Source organism: Panthera leo, chromosome C1 (genome assembly GCF_018350215.1).
Source record: "Panthera leo isolate Ple1 chromosome C1, P.leo_Ple1_pat1.1, whole genome shotgun sequence".
Classification (NCBI taxonomy): Eukaryota; Metazoa; Chordata; class Mammalia; order Carnivora; family Felidae; genus Panthera; species Panthera leo.
Genome location: NC_056686.1, coordinates 166,141,125 through 166,162,585, shown reverse-complemented (window position 1 = coordinate 166,162,585; position 21,461 = coordinate 166,141,125). Strand labels below are relative to the sequence as shown.

Genomic DNA, 21,461 nt, shown 5'->3' with positions numbered 1-21,461 from the left:
TTTAGCTTCATATTAGTTAATTCATTTAGTTTTAGCAGTATTTTGAGAACGTTAAGACTATGAGTCAGAACACATGGCTTTTTGTGTCCTAGGTTTTTAATAATGGATTAGATTACCTTGGGAAGTCACTTAATCTCTGAAACTCAGTTTTCTTAAGTGGTAGATAAGAAATTTGACCAGTGTCATTTCTCATATCCTTTACAACTCTAAATCCTATAGTTCTTTTATTTCTTATCGTATGTTAATTTTTAATCCTCTTTTATGGGGGCATTCCACATTTTTAGCCTGGCAGATGATCAGATGGCTGAAAGCCTAAGGTGCTGTAGTGTACATTCTTTCAAATTTTGATTTTGGAAAAGTTGTCAGATTATGGCCATATAGTTTCAAAAAAAAATATTTATTGCCTTTACAATAGAATTTAATTTAAATTAAAAATACTTTAGGAACTTTGGGAGGAGAAAACAGTGGATGTTTGGGAAGCTTTTGATTGTTTCATCTCAACTTTCATTTATAGGTTGTGAACTGGCTTGAAGGGCCTGGATCAGAACAATTACGAGCCCAGTGGGGGATTGGAGACTCCATCCGGGCCTCCCAGGCACTGCAGCAAAAGCACGAGGAGATCGAGAGTCAGCACAGTGTGAGTGCTTTTCCTCTGCAAGTTACAGTGCTGTGATTACTGTGCATAATCAGCGTATGTGGTACTAAGAGATAAGTTGCTGTAAACTTTAGCACAGGACATAAAGTATAGTATGTTTAATATTCAGAGGCCATAAGGTACATTTTGACTCCTTACTATGTATTCATTGGAAGTTTGGTTTTGCGTTTGGCTCCAATCCAGTTTAATTGTATATTTTTATAGAAACATAATTCTTGTGAAAATTTTTTAATTCATGGGAAATTTAAAAAATTACAGTGACAGAGTAAAGAGTGGTAGTACAAAAACAGAATCTTCATCTGTAGTCCTGCGACAGAAACTATGATCCTTAAATCCTCAGGGAGGCTGTCCCTGTCTTATTAGGGTATATACAGTGCAATTAATGCCTGAGAGTAATTCCAGAATTGTTGCATTAGTCACAACTGATGGAAAATGATTGCAGAGGGTACAGGATATCTTTCCATTCTTTGTGCGTTTAGAGGCTCTCGTTTGTATCTGTGAAGGGGATGATCAAACAAATCACAGTTACACAATTAGCAAATAATCTATAGGCAGATTATAGATAATAATTGTTCAAAAGGGTTTAAAATTGAACAACTTGTGTATGGAGGAAGTTGATATATGTTAAGCCCCTGCTTTGTTAGAGTTAGCTCTTTATTACTGAGAAAGTGATCATTCAGTTGTGGATCAATTAGCTCATCCCTTTTTTCCCTCAAATTATATTTCTTATGGTACTTTCGATAGATTGACTAGAAAATTGGAAAAATAAACTGAAATACATTAATTTCTACTTTTGTAGGTTATGTAGCTTAAATTGATTAGTTTGCACACACATACACACACACAGCATTCAACCTTACATATAATATGAAGAATAAAACATCTTTCCGTTAAATAGGTAATAAAAGAAGCCACCCCCCCCCAACGTCCCCAAAAAGACAAATCCAAGTGATCAGAATACACTCTGATTGGATTTATGTGTTAATTGGAAAAAAGGTCATGTGTTCAGAGGTGACTATAGCGTGCATCCTGATCACTAGGATCTATAGATAATAGAGAACTGAAAAAAATTGATCAAAAATACTTTTAAACTCTGGACCCAGATGAGATTTACAGGTTATCTGAACATCCAGTTTTTTTCTTTCCCCTACATCTTCCCCAGTTGAAGTGATAAATAAAAATTGTATAGTTTTAAGGGCACCTGGGTGGCTCATTTAGTTAAGCATCCAACTTCAGCTCAGGTCATAATCTCACCATTTGTGAGTTCAAGCCCTACATTGGCCTCTGTGCTGACACCTTGGAGCCTGGAGCCTGCTTCACATTCTGTGTCTCCCCCTCTCTCTGCTCCTTACCTGCTCATACTCTGTTTCTCTCTCTTAAAAATAAATAAACATTAAAAAAAATTTTTAAAGTTGTATAGTTTTAGTTGGGGCATCTGGGTGGCTCATTTGGTTAACCTCCTGACTCTTAGTTTCGACTCAGGTAATGATCTTGCAGTTTGTGAGTTCATGCTCCACATTGGGCTCTGTGCTGACAGTGCAGAGCCTGTTGGGCATTCTCTCTCTCAAATAAATAAAATAATTGTATTAGTAAATGTATATTTTAACTAAATGAGATTAAAGAATAAATGTTGAATATGCTTTTCTCAGGAATAAATTTGAATTGTTGACCAAGTATCATTGTCTCTTTACTAAAGGTGTATTTTAACAATATCTGACGTAATTATTTTCCTTCTTAATACATACCATTCTGTTTAGTTTTTTATATTTTTTTCATTATAATATTCCCCAAATCAGCTTTACTAATCTGCAGTATTGGCAGATAAAATACACACTGTTCTCTATAGAATTTGTAAACTCACTGAATAACGTATAAGCAAGAGGTATCACAAGATTTGGATTTGGAATTATCTAAAGGTAGTGTATATATTGTCAGCAATTTTCCTAATTAGTACTTGTAAGAGATTTAAAAATGAAATCCTGTAATTGAAAAAAATATGTGTATTTTATACATTTCACAGGTTCCAACATAATGTGTTTTCCTTTTATGCTAAAAAAATTGAATAATTTGTATTTACCTTATAACCTTTGATGTTCTTGGTACTTTTTAAATAACTTAATGCTGTTGATATTTTTGACATAAACTGTGACTCATTTGAACCCTGTGGATTGTTCTAGAGCATGTTACTATAGTATAACTCTATCCTATAATTTAGTTATCCTGTAATTTAATTTAGCCCCTTGAAAACAGGGTTTTTTTTTAGTTCTTGAAAACAGTATTTGCTATAGAACATTCTAGACTTCATCTAGAGGATTTAGTTATAAGAGTATCCGCAAAATCTTTTAAATAAAGATATGTGACACATGAGGATCCTAAAGACAGGATTTATCTATATTTTATTATTTTTTTAAGATGTCAAGAGGAATAATTATAGTTAGAAGTTGGATTATACACCTATTATGAAGAACTTCACAAAAGGAATTGAAAAGTACATTTTATATTGCATATAGTGTGGATGAAATTACAAAGGGTATACATAGAGATTCTCGTGTTTAGATTTTTATTTTTGTATTTTTATTTATAAAGTTTGAAAGTCATTTAAAGAAACACATTGCTGGGGTGCCTGGGTGGCCCAGTTGCTAAGCATCCAATTCTTTTTTTTTTTTTTTTTTCTTTTAATGTTTGTTTATTTTTTGAGAGAGAGCACAAGCAGTGGAGGGGCAAAGAGAGGAGACACAGAATCTGAAGCTGGCTCCAGGCTCTGGGCTGTCAACACAGTCTGACATGGAGCCGGAACTCATGAACCACGAGATCATGACCTGAACTGAAGGTGGCCACTTAACCGACAGCGCCAACCAGGTGCCCCAGAATCCAACTCTTAATTTTGGCTCAGGTCATGGTTTCACGGTTTGTGAGTTGGAGAGAGCCTCAGGCTCTCTGTTGACAGTGCAGAGTCTGCTTGGGATTCTTTCTCTCCCTCTCTCTCTGTCCCTTCCCTGCTTGCACTCTCTCCTGTCTCTCTCTCTCTCTCTTTCTCTCTCTGCTTCACCCTCTCTCTCTCTCTCTCTCTCTCTCTCTCTCTCAAAAAATAAACTAAAAAAAAAAAAAGAAACGCATTGCTTATGAATGGCTCGTTTACTTGTGCACTTGTTTACTTATATGAAATCAATACAAAATTCCAGAATTTTTGAATTGTAAATGATCTAGATTATTCTTAAAAATTTTTTTTTTTTGATATTTATGTATTATTGAGAGAGACAGCATGCAAGCAGGGGAAAGGCAGAGAAAGAGGGAGACACAGAATTTGAAGCAGGCTCCAGACGCTGAGCTGTCAGCACAGAACCCAATGCAGGGCTCAAACCCACGAACCGTGAGATCATGACCCGAGCCAAAGTCGGACACTTAACTGACTGAGCCACCCAGGCCCCCCGATCTTTTCGACTACTCTAATAATACCATCACCTTATTTTTATACATGAAGAAACTGGGAGAGAGCATTTTTTGATGAATGGGTAGCTGGGTTGATACTCATAAAATCCTTTTTCCTCTGTCTGCATCTCTGTACTTCTCTTTCTGTCCCTTTCTATATTTCTCTCTGTCTTGCTCACTAGCTCACTCTCAGAGAAAGCTGCTGAATTTCTTTGATATGTTTAAGATAATAGATAATAACATTTTTTTTCCATTTCTGTCCTCTTAGTACTTGAGGACATATGCATATATATTGATGTTTGCGTTTATAGACATGGTGCTCAAAGAAAAGAATCATTGATGACTTAATTATGGATCTCATTTTTTTTAAATTTTTTTTTTTTAACGTTTATTTATTTTTGAGACAGAGAGAGACAGAGCATGAACGGGGGAGGGGCAGAGAGAGAGGGAGACACAGAATCGGAAGCAGGCTCCAGGCTCTGAGCCGTCAGCCCAGAGCCCGACGCGGGGCTCGAACTCGCGGACCGCGAGATCGTGACCTGAGCTGAAGTCGGAAGCTTAACCGACTGAGCCACCCAGGCGCCCCTGGATCTCATTTTAAATGATGTGTGATAGTTTCAAAATTGGGGAGTGAGGACAAATAGGATGGACGTATAGAAGAAACAGGATTCACCATGAGTTGAGTTGATAGTTACTGAAAATAGATGGCACAGAGAGTTCATTATACTGTTTTTTCCAGTTTTTAATATATTTGAAATTTTTCATTCTAAATGTTTACAAAAGAGAATTGCACTTTTTAAACCAATAAGTGGCACTACATTGTCACCTTGAGAATAGATTGATGCAGGATGAGTATATTAGCTTATGATCTGCTATCTTATTAAAAGTTTTCTTTTTCTCTTTGCAAGTAAAAGCACATCATAGGAATATGCAAAAACATAAATCTCTGATGCTTTAGGATTCTGTTTGTATCCCCCATCTCACAGTGCTGACTTCTGGTTTCCAAAGAGAAGACTGTTGTGTTGTGCCTTCTAGTAAGCAGCAAAACAGATGTACATGAAGAGTGAACACCCACTTCTGAACATATTAGCCTTCAGTGAGCTGGCAGTGTTTCTCTCCGCCTAAATTAGGATTTGTATTTCTTGGTAAAAGCATAAATACCCATTATTTTACCAGCTGTGCATCACCACCAATTCCCACATGATTCCAGTGTCAATCCCGATGACTCCCTTTGTCCTAGTATGTGAGCATTCAAGCTCATTCCTTATCTGCTGCCTGCATCCAAATTACAATGTCTTGGAATTGATGTGTTTTTTTCTATGAAGTAATTCTTTTCTGTGCAGTTAAATGTTTGTAAGAGGTAGACCAGAGGATGGCCAAAACTGAGCCGAAGGCAGCCTGTTCACTCAGTGTTCTATAAATTTTATATTCTATTTCTTAGAAAGAAACATTTTGATTAATTTGAAGAGTGCGCATGTGCACGTGCATGACAGTTTTTTTTTTCCCCTTACATCCCGGGAGACTGATTATTTTTTTTTTTTAGGACAGGTGCAGTTCCTGATAAGAGTTTCTTTAATTTCAGGTGTTAATTTCATGAACGAGACTAGTTTTGTTTGCATCCTGGTTCTGGTTACTAGGGCCTTTATCTTATAAGTTCAAACTAGGGAAAAAAATCAGCTTTAGTATGGTTGTTCTGTGAACCCTAGTGGTCATAGGAGTCACCTGAAGTAATTGTTAAACTTCCTGTTGCAGAGCCACATACTAGCAGACTCTGATTTAGTAGGTCAGGGTGGAACTTAAGATTTCTTATTTTACTTATTTTTTTAATATTTATTTTTGGGAGAGAGAGAGAGAGACAGAGCATGAGTGGGGGAGGGGCAGAGAGCGAGAGGGAGACATAGAATCCGAAGCAGGCTCCAGGTTTCAAGCTGTCAGCACAGAGCCCAATGCGGGGCTCAAACTCATGAACCGCGAGATCATGAGCTGAGCCAAATTTGGCCACTTAACCTCTTGAGCCACGCAGGCACCCCACTGTGATGTAGATAGATCTCACTGTAAGAAATACTGATCCAGGACGCTAATCTTTTAGTTTACTATTTTTCTCTGTATCATTACTCATTTTTTCAAAGAATTGGTTCTATTTATTTAGAGCATAAACTAAATTTGCAAGTACTGTGGAGAAGATTGTGAAATTCCTTTCTATTTGAAAACGTAGTGATATTTTTCTCAAGTAGTATTTTCTGCTTTAAATCAATCTCTCTTAATCTTGTTTAAAAAAATTATTCACACTTACACCTTTTAATTCATTTGAAATTTAATATTGTATGGTGTGAGGTAGGCTCCTGTCCGCCCCCACCCCCTCTCATGGACATCACCAATTTTCTTAGCATCGTTAACTAACTTGTCCAGTAGTTCTCAAATATGGCCAGAGGATCTCTGGGAAGAGAAATTCCTGAGATTCTATTATAGGGTCCACAGGGTCAAAACTATTCATAATACTAAGGTGTTGTGTTTTTTACTTGCACTCTCACGAGTGGAGAGTAGAGTTTTACCACAGTCTGGCTAGGGGTTTATCAATTTTGTTAATTCATTCACAGAACCAGCTCCTGGTTTCATTGATCTGTTCTGTTTTTTTTTTTGTTTTTTTTTTTTTTTTTTTTTTTTTTTTGATCTCATTGATTTCTGCTCCTTATTCCTTCTTCTGCTAGTTTTGGGCTTTATTTGCTGTTCTTTTCCAGCTCTTTTAGGTGTAAGGTTAGATTGCATATTTGAGACCTTTCTTCCTTCTTTGGGAAGGCCTTGATTGCTGTATACTCTCTCTTAAGACCACCTTTGCTGCGTCCCAGAGGTTTTGGACTGTTGTGTTATCATTTTCATTGGCTTCCGTGTCCTTTTTAATTTTCTCTTTAATTTCTTGGTTAACCCATTCATTCTTTAGTAGGATGTTCTTTAATCCTCGAGTATTCATGGTCTTCGCAAATTTTTCTCGTGGTTGATTTCGAGTTTCATAGTGTTGTGGTCTAAAAATATGCACGGTATGATCTCAGTATTTTTGCCCTTGTTGAGGGCTGATTTGTGTCCCAGTATGGGACCTATTCTGGAGAATGTTCCATGTGTACTTGAGCAGAATGTGTATTCTGCTGCTTTAGGATGAAATATTCTGAATATATCTGTTAAGTCCATCCAGTCCAGTGTGTCAGAGCTATCGTTTCCTTGTTGATTTTCTGCTTAGATGATCTGTCCATTGTTATCAGTGGGGTGTTGAAGTCCCCTACTATTACGGTATTATTATCAATGAGTTTTTTTATTGATTTTATTGATTTATATATTCTGGTGTTCCCACAATGGCATAATATTTACAATTGTTAGATCTTCTTGGTGGATAGACCCCTTAATTATGCCCATCTTCATCTCTTGTTTCAGTCTTTATTTTGAAATTTAGTTTGTCTTTTATAAGTATGGCTACTCCAGCTTTGTTTTGATGAACATTAGTATAATAGTTCTCTATCCCCTTACTTTCTGTCTGCAGATGTCTTTCGGTCTAAAATGAGTCTCTTGTAAGCAGCATATAGATGGGTCTTGTTTTCTTATACATTCTGATACCCTGTGTCTTTTGATTGGAGCATTTAGTCCGTTTACATTTAGAGTGAGTACTGAAAGATACAAATTTATTGTCATTGTGTTACTTGTAGAGTTGGTGTTTCTGGTGATGTTCTCTAGTCCTTTCTAGTGTTACTTGCTTTTGGTCTTTTTTGTTTTGAATTTTCACCACTCAAAGAATCCCCCTTAAAATTTCTTGCAGGGGGGCTCCTGGGTGGCTCAGTCGGTTGAATGTTGACTTCAGCTCAGTTCATGGGTTTGAGCCCCACGTCAGGCTCTTTGCTGACAGCTCAGAGCCTGGAGCCTGCTTCAGATTCTGTACCTCCCTCTCTTTGTGTTCCTCCCATGCGCGCTCTCACTCTCGCATTCTTGTTCTCTCTTTCTCTTTCTCTCTCTTTCTCTCTCAAAAACAAATATTAAAAAATTTTTTTTTTAATTCTTGCAGGAGTGGTTTAGTGATCACAAATTCCTTTAGTTTTTCTCTTGGAAACCCTGTCTCTCCTTCTATTCCAAATGACAGCCTTGCTGGATAAAGCATTCTTGGCTACATATTTTTCCAGTTTGGCACATTGAATGTATCCTGCCATTCCTTTCTAGCCTGCCAAGTTTCTGTGAATAGGTCTGCTTCAAACCTAATCTGTCTTCCCTTATAAGTTAAGGACTTTTCTCCCCTTGCTGCTTTCATAATTCTTTTCCTGTCTGTATTTTGTGAATTTGATTTGACTATGATATGCCTTGGTGATGGTCGGTTTTTGTTGGATCTAATGAGAGTTCTCTGTGCTTCTTGGATTTTGATGTCTGTGTCCTTCCCCAGATTAGGAAAGTTTTTGCTATGAATTGGTCACATAAACCTTCTGCCTCTTTTTCTCTCTTTGTCATCTTCTGGGACTCCTATGATTCAGATTCCTCTTTAATAAGTCACTGAGTTCTCTGTGTCTTGTAATCTTTTGCCTTTGTTTCTCTCCTTTTTTCTGTTTCCTTATTCTCCATAACTTTACCTTCTGTAATGCTGATACTGCTCTGCTTCATCCATCCTTGCTGTCGTGGCATCCGTTCAAGATGGCCTCTCAGTTATAGCATTTTTTAATTTTGGCCTGACTAGATTTTTTTTTTTTTTTAATATCCACAGAAGGGGATTCTGTGGTGTCTTCTGTGCTGTTTTCAACCCCAGCTTGTATTCTTATTATCATGGTTCTAAATTCTTGTTCAGGCATTTTACTTACATCTGTGTTAAGTCCCAGTTGTCATTTCTTCCTCTTCTTTCTTTTGGCGTGAATCCCTTCATTTTTTCATTTGGGAGGGAGAAAGAAAATTAATAAAAATTTAGAAATAAAAAAAAAATCAAAGCTAGATCCTAGGTGTCTTTCAGTCTGCTTGTTGAAAGAAGCTTGATAGAGAAAAAAAGGGAAAGGAGAGAAAGAAAAAGTAAAAAATGTAAAAATTAAAAAATATAATAAAATAAGATGAAATAGAACAAAAAAATTTTAGTTATAAAAAATAAAGTAAAAACATTTTTTCTCTCTATCCAAGAAAGAGCAAGAAAAGAAAGAAAAAACAATTTAAGCAAAAACAGAAGCAAGGAAAACGAGCAAATAAATGAACCTGTGAACAGAATGAAACCCAAATGAAGTTACATCCAGTTTCCCCTAGAACTGTAACTATGAAGCACTCTATAGTTCATACATGGAGCAGGTGGAGTGACTTGTTCTGGTCTTCTAGGAAATGTGCTTGGAGGGCAGGGTGCAGTTGGGTGGGGCTTGGTGTAATGGCTCTGTTCTCCACTGGGTGGCTGGCACTGCTTAGGCTACTGGGGTGGATCAATGTGCGCATGCTCATGTGCACATGTGTGTGTGCAGGAGAGGTGGAAATGGCTTCACCCAGCTCCCTAGTCTCTGGCATAGGAACTTCGTGCCCTCACCAACCCACAATCAAGCACCCCTCCTTTGTCTCAGGCCTCCATCCACTCCCTGCCTCCACCCCATCCGTGTCCCAGCTGTCTGCCTGCCAAGCAGCACCTCCCTCCAGTGTTTTATCTCAGATGGGGTTGTGTTTCAGAACCTTACACTTCAGAGACCTCTGTGGCTTGGACGCCTGCCGACTCTCTGGTGGAGGGTCTTGCTGAGCAATGGCCAGGTGCCGGCTTGCCCCAGAAAAAGTTCATGCGATCGTGCAGTGACAGAGGTTCAGAGATTATGGCAAATTACAACACATAGCTGGCCCCAGGTTTCGCTGCACTATGGCATCTTTGTCCCAGTACCAGCAAACGTGGCTTCTCTGTGGGGTCCACTGGGACCTTTTCCTTTGGGGAGGCCATATGGCTTCTACCAAATACTTTCCAATCAAGGGAACCACTTTTCCCCATGTGGCACACGGACCTCTAAGGCTCTGCTGTCTGCTCCTGGGGATTTGCCGTACTTCCTCACCAGAGCACCACCAGGCACTGAACTCCAAAACTTCAGACTCTGTGCTCCACTGTTTATAGAATCCTGGTGGTATTGAAACCCTCTCCCTTCTCCCTGTCAGTGGTTTTGGGGAACAGATTACTTATTCAGTCTTCCTGTGAGTGTTTTCACTCTTTCTCTCTCCAGCTACTTTCAAGGGAATGCTTTTCTTGCAGGACCCCAATGCACCACACTTTCCCCCTTTTCTCTCTCTGTGTCTTCTGTCTGCAAAAACAGCTCCCTGCCCTCTACAGCTTTTCTCTCCCCCAGTTCACCTCTCTGCACTGCGTACCTGCTGAGTTCTGTGGCTCAAGGTATACAGGCCATTGGGTTAATCCTCAGGTCAATTTCCTAGGTGTTCAAAATGGTTTGGTGCTGATCTAGCTGCATTTTAAGGACAAGATAAGCTCAGGGTCTCCATGCTGCTCTGCCATCTTTTTTTTTTTTTAATCTTTTTTTTTTTTTTTTAATGTTTGTTAATTTTAGAGAGACAGAGTGCAAGGAGGGGAGGGACAGAGGGGGGGCGGGGAGTCATGGAATCCGAAGCAGGCTCCAGAATCTGAGCCATCATCGCAGAGCCTGATGCGGGGCTCAAACTTATGAACCATGAAATCATGACCTGAGCCGAAGTCAGATGCTTAAGACTGAGCCGTGCAAGCGCCCCTGTTCTGCCATCTTAACTCCTACTCTCCGTTAACCTTTAAAATCACTGTATGGGGGCACCTGGGTGGCTCAGTTGGTTGAGTGTCCGACATCGGCTCAGGTCATGATCTCATGGCTCGTGAGTTCGAGCCCTGCCTCAGGCTCTGTGCTGACAGCTCAGAGCCTGGAGCCTGCTTCAGATTCTGTGTCTCCCTCTCTCTCTGTTCCTCCCCCACTCATGCGCTCGCTCTCTCTCTCAAAAATAAAAAAATAAAAACAAAATCACTGTATGGTTTAAAAAGTATTTCGTGTATGGTAGTATATAAATTTATATGATAACCAATAAAATAGGTAAGACAGATAATAGTGTCATCAGTGTTGTGTATAGAACAGGGTTTCTCAACTTTGCACTATTGACACTTTGGGCCAGATAGATCTTTATTGTAGGGGCTGTCCTGTGCATTGTAGGGTAATTTAGCAGCATCGCTGGTCTCTACCCACTAGATGCATTAGCATTGTGCCTCCTCAGTTATGGCAGCCAAAAGTGTCTCTGGATATTGGGAAATGTTCCCTATGAAGCAGAATAACCTCCCATTGAAAATCACTGCTATAAAGAAAGAAACTGGTTCTGAGAAATTAAGCGACTTAATGAAGATCATACCTTTTGTAAGGAAAAAAGACCTTGAGCCTGTCTTTCAGATCCAGTGTTTTTTTCACTACATCTGACTACATCATCTGTATAATAATTTTCAAAGGTTTCATAGTAGTAGTTCAAGCAATAAAACAATGTGACAAATAAGCAAACCCCAAGTTTTAGGTATAGGGCACAAGAGTAGACCACATTTAGACCAGTACCTGTTACCTAACTTAATTTAATGTCAGCTAATTTGCAGTATCTAATAGAAAGCATCTTACATGTTCATTCAGTATTTATTGAGCACATACTATATATGTCACATATCATTCTATGTTCTTTGGTATATAACACTGTCTTATAATATAGAACTTAAATTTATATTGGGAAAGAGGGAGTGGAAAGCAGATAAGAAAAGGCTTTCAGGAAAGGCCTCTCTGAGATCACATTTAATGAGAGACCTTATGAAGGAGTAATTCAGGCAAAAGGAAGTTCAGATCTAGGACACAGAAGTGAAAACCCCCGTAGGCAGGAGCTTACTTGCCATAGTAAAGGAATAATAAGTATGTCTGTGAACAAGTTAAGGAGCCACACAAAACCATGTTTCTAGAGGGAGTTCGGGCCAAAGCATGTTCACTTAGCTCATGGAAAGGAGCTTGACATTTATTTTAAATGTTAAGATGAAATCATTGGAGGGATTTTGTAGCAGAGAACTGATTTATGTTTTTAATTTTTTTTTTAAATATTTATTTTTGAGAGAGATTGCGAGCAGGGGAGGTGCAGAGAGAGAGGGAGACAGAATCTGAAGCAGGCTTCAGGCTCTGGGCTGTCAGCACAAGAGTCTGATGCAGGGCACGAACCTATGAGCCTTGAGATTATGACTTGAGTTGACTGAGCCATCCAGGCACCCCTGATTTATGTTTTTAAAAGATCATTGGCTATCATATGGAGAATAGGGACAAGGGAAGGACAACAAAATAGGAAAACAAGAGACTAAGAATGGAGGCAGTAGATGTGATGAGAAGTTGTCACATTCCTGAGATTGAGCCAGTAAGACTTGCTCTTGGAAGAATCAGGTGCTTGACCTTAGCACCTCTGAAGAAGGGGAAAACTGGGAAAGAAGCAGGTTGAGAGGCTTAGAACTAGTAGCTTTGGAGACAGGTTAAATTTTAGGTGTGTAATGCTCATCCAAATGGAGATAGCTAGTAGGCAGTTGAATATCAGCATTGGATTCAGGGAAGGGGTTAAGATAAGAATATTAATGTGGGAATTACCAGCGCATGGAGGTTACTCAAAGACATGGGTAGGTGAGCTCATCCAAGCCCAAAGAGTACTGATTTAAAAAGAAAAGAGACTTTGGAAAGCTGAGCCCCGGCCATCTTAAACTTAGAGGGCAAAAAAGCAGGAGGGCCAGCAGAGGAGCTGCTGTGTCTCAGGGAACTAGAGAAAAAAGGCATTTCAAGGAAGAAGTGGTTGCCTTTGTCAAATGCAACTGAGGCGCCCAGTAAGATAAAGACTGAGAATTTGGTAAGAGCAGGAAGGACAAAATCCTGACCAGAATGGATTAAAAAGAGAATGGGAAATGAGAAGGTAGAGTGAGTGTAGAGTATTTATTTAAGGGATGGTCTTGGTCTTAAGGGTTTTGGGGTTTTTTTGTTGTTTTTAATTTAAGTTAATTTAAATGCACCTGTCTTAAGTATATTTTGTTTTTAAATATAAGATACTGCATTTTATTTGTATGCTGGTAGAAATAATCCAGTTGGAAAGAGTGAGTTCATGATGGGAGAGAGAAGATAAGTGCAAGAGCAAGGCCTTATGTAGGCAAAAGAGGACAGAGGTAGCATGAGTGAAGGGGTTGGCTTAGATGCAGGGACTGTTTGTGTGCTATTTTAGTAGGGAGGGCAAAGCATAGGGCTGCAGAAGGAGGGAGGGTCATAGATTTGTTGGTAAGAAGATGAGAGAGTTCTCTAATTGCTTCCTAGTGAAATAAGAGGCTAGATTTTTAGAGTGAAGAGAGGGAAAGGGAGTGGGAGTTGGAGTAAAGAAAACAAATAATCGGGAGAATGATAAAATGAATTGACTAGAGAAATGTAGTAGGATTGCTGAAATTCTATTTGAGGTTATATATATTTGTATATTTTCATATAGAGAATGTGTATGTGTATGTGTGTATTTTTTTTTTTAATTTATCTTTATTTAAAAAGACAGCTGTTCACATAGTTGTTATTATCCAGCTATGTTGCTACTCTGGTATAGGTATACAGTAGGCACAGAAACCCAGGTCTGAGGATTCTGCAGGGGAATCTGATGAAAGGAAGAGAGCAGGGCATGAGCATGGGTCTTGCCTTGGGAGATGGTTATATAGTCGACCAAAGATAGACATGAGGACATGAGGCTCTTGAGTGCTGGAAAGTAAAACAAGCAGGCCACTGAATTGGCCAATCACATGGGGTTGTAGGAATGAGCATCCTAAAGGATGTTAATTGGAGAGTCAGGAGCTGGTGGTCAGAGAATGAGATTATTAAAGTTAAGATTTGGGGGCTGGATAGTAGTGTATGAAAATGATAAGAGTTTGCATCTGTTGGGGTAGGTGGCCAAGGTGGGGTGAGGATAGGATGGTTGGAAGTGAGGGAGAGAATCAGGGAAAGAGTTAAGAGTGCCGGGTGAATGTCTACGTGGTGGGAGCCCATGGGAAGGCTGGCCCAGAGAGGGGCAGTGACCTTTGCCATGCTCCCTGGGTAATGGGAAGCATTGGAAGGATGTTGTCCGATAGCATGCATTGTAAAGGAGAAGTGGGTTTTGAGGGAAAGGGAGAAAAAGTGGTCGGGTAATACTTTTCTCTGAGGGTGGACAGGTTTTAGGTAGAACAAGAAAGGAAATGGAACATTCAGAGACCAGGATAAGGATATAGGATAGATACAGCTGTTGTCAGGAGTGAGCTCCAGGTTGGAATGGAAGGATTTGGGGGTTGGGGACTTCTCATCTTCACTCGAAGAAATTTTGCCTTCGAAAATTGTCGTATATGTTACTTAGTTTATCTAAAGGAATTATAAAATGTAATGTAGTTTTTCAGGAACTAATTTGATCCTTAATTTACAACATGTGTGTTACAGGAATGGTTTGCAGTGTATGTGGAACTTAATCAGCAAATTGCAGCACTCTTAAATGCTGGGGATGAGGAAGATCTTGTGGAACTGAAGTCACTGCAGCAACAACTTAGTGATGTTTGCTACCGACAGGCCAGTCAGCTGGAATTTAGGCAGAATCTCTTACAAGCAGCTCTTGAATTTCATGGTGTTGCCCAAGATGTAAGTGTCTACTCTGATTGCTTTTCTTTTCTTCAAATGATCTGAACACTTATACTTATCTGCACATAATTTTTGCAGGTTTGCATGTCTCCTAATTATTTTTCTGGAACAATAGAATAATTTGCTTGTGGAGAGATGATAAAAGTCTTTTTTTTTTAATTTTCATTTTTAAGTCATTTTGCATGCACATAAACCTGTTTTGTCTAGTCTTCCAACCTAGTTGATATATTTATTTTGATTGTTTCTCTGTTTATGCTTTGTAACTTAGATTGAAATGGAAGTTGCAGTACTTTTTTTTACATTCTGCTGACCTGGATATAAATCTTTGTCTTCTTGGTGCATGCATCTATGTGTTCTGTCTTTCAGATAACATGTATCCTAATTATTCGTCCTTGTCTTTTAACAGCATAGTCTTTTTTCAAGTGTAATTGTGATAACCTCATTAGACATAAACCTCATTAATCATTAAACACTTTAGATGCTGATTACATCAGGGTTATCTCTTTGGTGTCCCTCTGCTTTAGTTGTCTCAGCAGTTGGATGGCTTATTAGGGATGTTGTGCGTAGATGTAGCACCAGCTGATGGAGCATCGATTCAGCAGACTTTAAAACTGCTTGAAGAGAAGCTGAAAAGTGTTGGTAAGCAGATTTTAAAAATGCTGAAACATAAGGGTTCTTTTTTTAGAAATATCATTACTATGGTTAGACAAGTCAACTTGTACTGAACTAATTAGAATTATTTATAGGGAACATAGGAAAAAATAGTATAAAATAGGTTTTATTCCCTTGAAGGGTGTAATACATGGTAAAATTTTTATTTTTCATTGATGGCCAATCACCCTTCCTTCATTGGGCCTTTAGCCTTTCTTCTTTACCCAGCTATATCTACAGGTGCTATGTCTTGCATATCCTATGAACAGTTATTTGTAGTGCATGCATAAACTGTAATTAGCTGTGAAGTGTTCTGTGGTAAACCTTGTATGCCCCAAACTGTGTTTTATGCAATGATTTTTGTTGTTGCTATATCCTAACCTTGTGAATACATAGTCGGTTTGGTTCTGTGCATTTGTTTCTCCAAACTGGGAATATTGCCAAGGTTACCTACTCTCCCAAGGGGAGGATGGTCCCGTTTCACTTGACACCAAGGCCTTTTAACATTTTACTACAGTAGGAAGGAAATACAGTGAATTTCCCTAGGTCATGATGGAGAGAAGATAGTAGATGTGCGAATGGGAAGGGAGGGTTATATTGAGGGGGATAGGATGGCAAAGGGGGATGGAGGCAAGGAAGCAGAAACCTGAGACAGAGATTTAGTCGAAAATGATGACATACCATTGAACCAGATTAATTAGTGAAAAGGATTTGAGGGAATGGGTTTGAAAAATCATGTTTGTATGGGCATTTTACTTGTTTGCAGTCTTTGTTATTTTAACACATGACAGGCATAATACATATTTTGTATCTAATATGCCCAATGCACTTCATTTCAAAGTGTCAGAAGCTTTCTGGAATCATATTTTTCCTTTAAAAAAGAAAAAAAAAAAAAGAATTCCTCTATGCTTGTCTAGTTTGGAGTACTGTAAATCTACCCTAAATGTTGCTTCTTGTTTGGTATAAGCTGGACGATGCCTGTACTCAAAACATTCAGCATCCTTTTTTCACAGTGATCATACATTGCTTGAATGCTTTGAAGTCTTGTAACTCTTCTACATTTTTTTGAACAAAATGTTTGCTGTTTCCTCCTAAAAATTGGACTACGTAAAAGCAAAAAGGAAACAAATTGAAAAATCTTACTATAACCAAGATAGAAATTCTCGCACTTACTTCCTGCTTTCAATTTTGAGAAATAATCGAAAATTCTCTTTATGGAGAATTTGGCATGAGAAGGACCTCCAATTTGAACCACTTAAAAGGGGTTTATTGCTTGAAGTGTTCAGAGACCTCCACCCCAAGGTAGTTTAATGCACAAAGCTGTTCCACTTGGAATCCAAGTACAATTGAGAGGATTTACTTGAGGGAGGGAAAGTGCCTCTTTTGTTTAAGAGATTAAATCTAGGAACTTTTTTTTTAGATGTAGGATTACAAGGTTTGCGTGAAAAAGGTCAAGGACTTCTGGATCAGATCTCCAATCAGGCATCCTGGGCCTATGGAAAGGATGTCACCATTGAAAATAAAGAAAATGTGGACCACATACAAGGAGTGATGGAAGATATGCAGCTTAGGAAACAAAGGCAAAGTTTGACTATTAATGTTAATTTTTGCTAAAATAACATAATATTAAAATAACTGATATAATTTATATTTTCCATACAGAGTATAAGTTCTCACCTGTGATATAGTAGGCATGTGTTAGGTTTTGGTGAATGGAATTATTCTGTGTAATTGTACTAACAACAACAGTTTGTTCAATTAATGCTACCTTTTCCCTTTTTACCCACTGGTGAAATTTCACTTACACCCAAGTACTTCACATTCCATATCTTCACGGTAGCCTGTGACTCTTCTGTCCTTTAAGAAAACCCTTTTTGGAGGGGTGCCTGGGTGATGCAGTCGGTTAAGCATCTGACTTCGGCTTAGGTAATGATCTCACGGCTCGTGAGTTCAAGCCCCACGTTGGGCTCTGTGCTGACAGCTCGGAGCCTGGAGCCTGCTTTGGATTCTGTGTCTGCCTCTCTCTGCCCCTCTCCTGCTTGTGCTCTGTCTCTGAAAAATGGATGAATGTTAACAATATTAAAAAAGAAAAGAAAACGCTTTTTGGAGAACTTGGCTCTTTTCCATTTTCATTTAGTTTAGAGATGCTCTTAAGTGTGTCATCTGGATTGATCAGTTTCTTCGTTTGAACTGAGTCACGAATTGTCACACATCCATTGTACTCATTTGCTGTGAAAGAATAGACAATAGATTCTGGGTAAGAGGCTATTTAGTTTTCTTTGATATACAGCGAGGAAATTTTTTTTATTTTTTTATTTATTTTATTTATTTATTTTTTTTAATATATGAAGTTTATTGTCAAATTGGTTTCCATACAACACCCAGTGCTCATCCCAAAAGGTGCCCTCCTCAATGCCCATCACCCACCCTTCCCTCCCTCCCACCCCCCATCAACCCTCAGTTTGTTCTCAGTTATACAGCGAGGAATTTAAAGGATTCTTTGAAAATTCAATTTGCAGTAGTAACTGGAGAGCATTACAAAGTAGAAGGTTAAATATATGAAAGTATATACAGTGTAGCATGGTTGTATGAAATGTTGGCACACTTAGAAATTTTAACATCATCAGTAAAACCTCACAGAACACATCACTACATCACGCAGAAAATATGCATTAGGCAGAAATTCCTTCTAGCCTAGTATCTGCAAACTTAGCATTTCATTATTTATTCTAATCACAAAGTAACTCTGTTCTTACTAAAGCCAACTGCCTCATGTTTTCCCCTTCCACTCTCATTCTCTACTCTGATCTCTGCCTCTCATTTAAATCCTTAAATCTCTCCTATTAAGAAAAAAATTATACACATGCATATACTGTCCTCTTCAACCGCTTCATTGTCATCTAGCCCTAGAGTTCTCCTTGTTGAAAGCTTAGTCATTTGAAGGTCTAATCTGCACTCATGCTACTTTCTCACTGACTGCCATTTACTTTTTAGCCCTCCCCAGTCTCACTGCTACCCTCACCATTTCACTGAACTTCTTCTCATTGATGTCACCAGTGACTTTGTAATTGCCGTATTGAGTAAATGCCTGATCTGGCTCAAAATCCGGGGAATATTTTTGGTCTTAACATAGCTTGATCACACTGAATAGCATTGGACACCACTGACTTACTTTCTTCTTGAAACACTCTGACAACTTTGTCTTCTTTTGAAAACACCCTCATCCTGGCACTCTGTCTTCTCAGTTTTCTTTGCTGATTTCTTGTTCTGTCACTAATTTCACTGCTTTCAGGGTTTGAGGCCAAATCCTCTTCTCATTCTGTGTGTTCTCCCTGGACAGTCTTACTACTTTAATGACTTTATGTGATTGTAACTAAGTATTTATGGTTCTGACCCCACCCCTGCCCTTGCTTTAGACCTGTAATCCCACTTGCCTACTTAGTATCTCCAGGTATTTTCCCCCATACATTCCTCAGACCTAGTATGTTCAGATAATGTACTCTTGTCTTTTAATTTTCCAGGCAAAGTTACCATCAGCTACCAAATTTAGGATTTATCCTAAAATCCATACTCTTCCTCATCTCTTATAGCCTAGTTAAATGTCTTAAATTCTACTTTCTCTGAATCCTGAATGTTTTCTACTTAAGATCTTCTCTCTTATCTGCCTCTGGCCTTGTTCTTCTCTAGTCTGTTGTACGTGACAGTAAATCTTTGTAAAGTGCATATCTAATCATAAAACCCCACTCAGTGACTTCCTTTTTACTCACATGAAGTTCTGTCTCCTTGAAATAGTGTGGGAGACCCTTCATAATTAAATCCTGCATAATCTTATTTCCTGCAACTTTCTCATATAAACACAGTTGTTTTTACTTTCCTGAATGCACTGTGCTGTTTCATGAATCTGTGACTTAGAATACTTCTTTCTTCATTTTCTGGCTGATGGACTCCTGCTTATTCTTCATGACTCAGGGATACTTATTTTTGGAAGGCTTTTCTTTTAGATTTCTAAGGCATGTTTGGTCACTTGTTCCTCCCTCTCCCATAGAACTCTTTACGTAGCTCCACAGTAGCACTTACCATATTGATTCTTTAGAAGTCCACCTCCCCAAATGCGACCAACTTAATAGTTTAGACCATGTCTTACATTTTCCAGGCACATTATCCAAGACCTGAAAGCGTGTATTAAGTATATCTGTGATAGCGTTTTCATCATTACAGTGCCTTACATTGTTGTTTAGCTTCAGATTTTAAACAATTCTTACCATAATCACTTCCTTTTAGTCCCTTGTAGAGTTTCCTTTAACTAAGGTCATTTTAGTAATATGGGCTTTCATAAAGGAGGTCCTTATAAAAAATAGCCTTGTGACCATGGTTTCTGTATTGTTATTCAGCTTGCTGGAGAACATTGACTGTAGCAGAGCCCAGTGCCTCCTGGGTAACTGGTTATTGGTGTTTGGCATTGTAGTGAATTTGAATTCTCCCTTCTGTCTAAAGTAACATAGAATTGCATGGGTATGAAGGGAATGGATCAGAGCTGAGTTAGGTCAAGTCACCTTGAAAGCTTAATCTGTATATTAGATAGGGCAAACCACACTAACATTTAAAAATACTTAGGGCACCTGGGTGGCTCAGTCCGTTAAGCATCCGACTTCGGCTCAGGTAATGATCTTGCGGTTTGTGAGTTTGAGCCCCACATCAGGCCCTGTGCTGAGAGCTCAGAGCCTGGAGCCTGCTTCAGATTTCTACATTTCCCTCTCTCTCTCTGCCCCTCCACCATGCAAGCTCTCTCTTTCTCTCAAAAATAAATATTAAAATAAATAAGTAAATAAAATGTAAAAATACTCTGAATTGTATTTCTCTACACCCAGAGATCAATAGAGCTTTATTTCTTCTTTGGAAAACAGATGGGAGTGTTTTTTGTTTTGTTTTGTTTTTTATTTAGAATTAGTGCTTTGGGTAATATAATGAAAAATGTTAACATTTTTGTCTTATTTCATTGGAGCATCATCTTCAAAATTAGTATTTGAGAAGGTTTACACTTTTTTTGAAGTTTTTAAATTTATTTTGTGGGAGGTGGGGGAGAGAGAGAGAGAGATCATGAGTCAGGGAGGGGCAGAGAGAGAGGGAGAGAGAGAATCCCAAGCAGGTTCTACACTGTCAGTGCAGAGTCCGATGTAGGGCTCAAACTCACAAACCATGAGACCATGTATGACCTGAGCAGAAATCAAGAATCAGACCCTCAACTGACTGAGCCACCCAGGCACCCTGACAAACTTTAAATCTTATCTTTGAGGCTTGTTTAATGCTAACTGGCAGTGGAGATTTCTTTGGATTTTAGTATACCACTATGTTTGTGCTTTGCTTCAGTATTTTGCAGAATCCATTCTATCCTCGAGAGTGTGTGATTAGGTATCGTTCAGGTGTCTTGAGGGTTTTGAAGTATTTTGATGTAACATAGATATCCTTAAAATTCTTACAAATCAGTACAGAATAGTTGAAGTCTCCATGGTGTGGAAGATTAAGTATTTTAATATACTATAAAATATGTGTGCCAGATGGTGATGTTATAATAGTTATTAACGAAACTGAAATGGTGTCTTAAATTTATGTTTGGGTTTATTAGATGTGAAGACATGGTAGATGTGCGAAGGTTAAAGATGCTTCAGATGGTGCAGTTGTTTAAATGTGAAGAAGATGCTGCCCAGGTAAAGATCAATCAGGCACATGATGTAGTTGTCTTCTCTTAAAATGTTGATTTCACCTATTAAAAAAGTGTATTTTTCATGGTCCAAGAAAGTAAATGCATTAAGTCAAGTTCTAGCTTATCTTGTTAAAATAATAAAGTGTTTTTTTTTTCTTTTCAGTTACCATACTGGTCTTATTTGGCTTATCTTCTCAATGAAATTCTCCATTTAACTAGAAATTGGGATTATTTATTATTACTGTTGACTTTCTTGTGAGTTACATGCCAGGATTAAGGCTGGTGTAGCACGTTGCTTTTTAACCTGCAAGAGGGTTTTTTTCAACTAGATAAACAATGTTATCTCCACGTAGATAGCATCACAGAACATGTAAGATCTATATTACATAAACTCACGATC

The 21,461-nt window shown here is 38.4% G+C and overlaps 1 protein-coding gene across 7 annotated transcripts in view; it reads left to right on the top strand.

The window, feature by feature from the left end:
* Positions 1–21,461, top strand: part of SESTD1 (SEC14 and spectrin domain containing 1) — a 152,730-nt gene that overhangs the window by 115,401 nt on the left and 15,868 nt on the right. For all 7 annotated transcript variants that reach the window (XM_042949274.1, XM_042949273.1, XM_042949275.1 and 4 more), the window contains 5 exons: positions 515–637; positions 14,515–14,709; positions 15,234–15,348; positions 16,781–16,940; positions 20,984–21,065. In XM_042949274.1, coding sequence (XP_042805208.1) covers positions 515–637; positions 14,515–14,709; positions 15,234–15,348; positions 16,781–16,940; positions 20,984–21,065 — 675 coding nt within the window. The remainder of the gene's footprint in view (positions 1–514; positions 638–14,514; positions 14,710–15,233; positions 15,349–16,780; positions 16,941–20,983; positions 21,066–21,461) is intronic.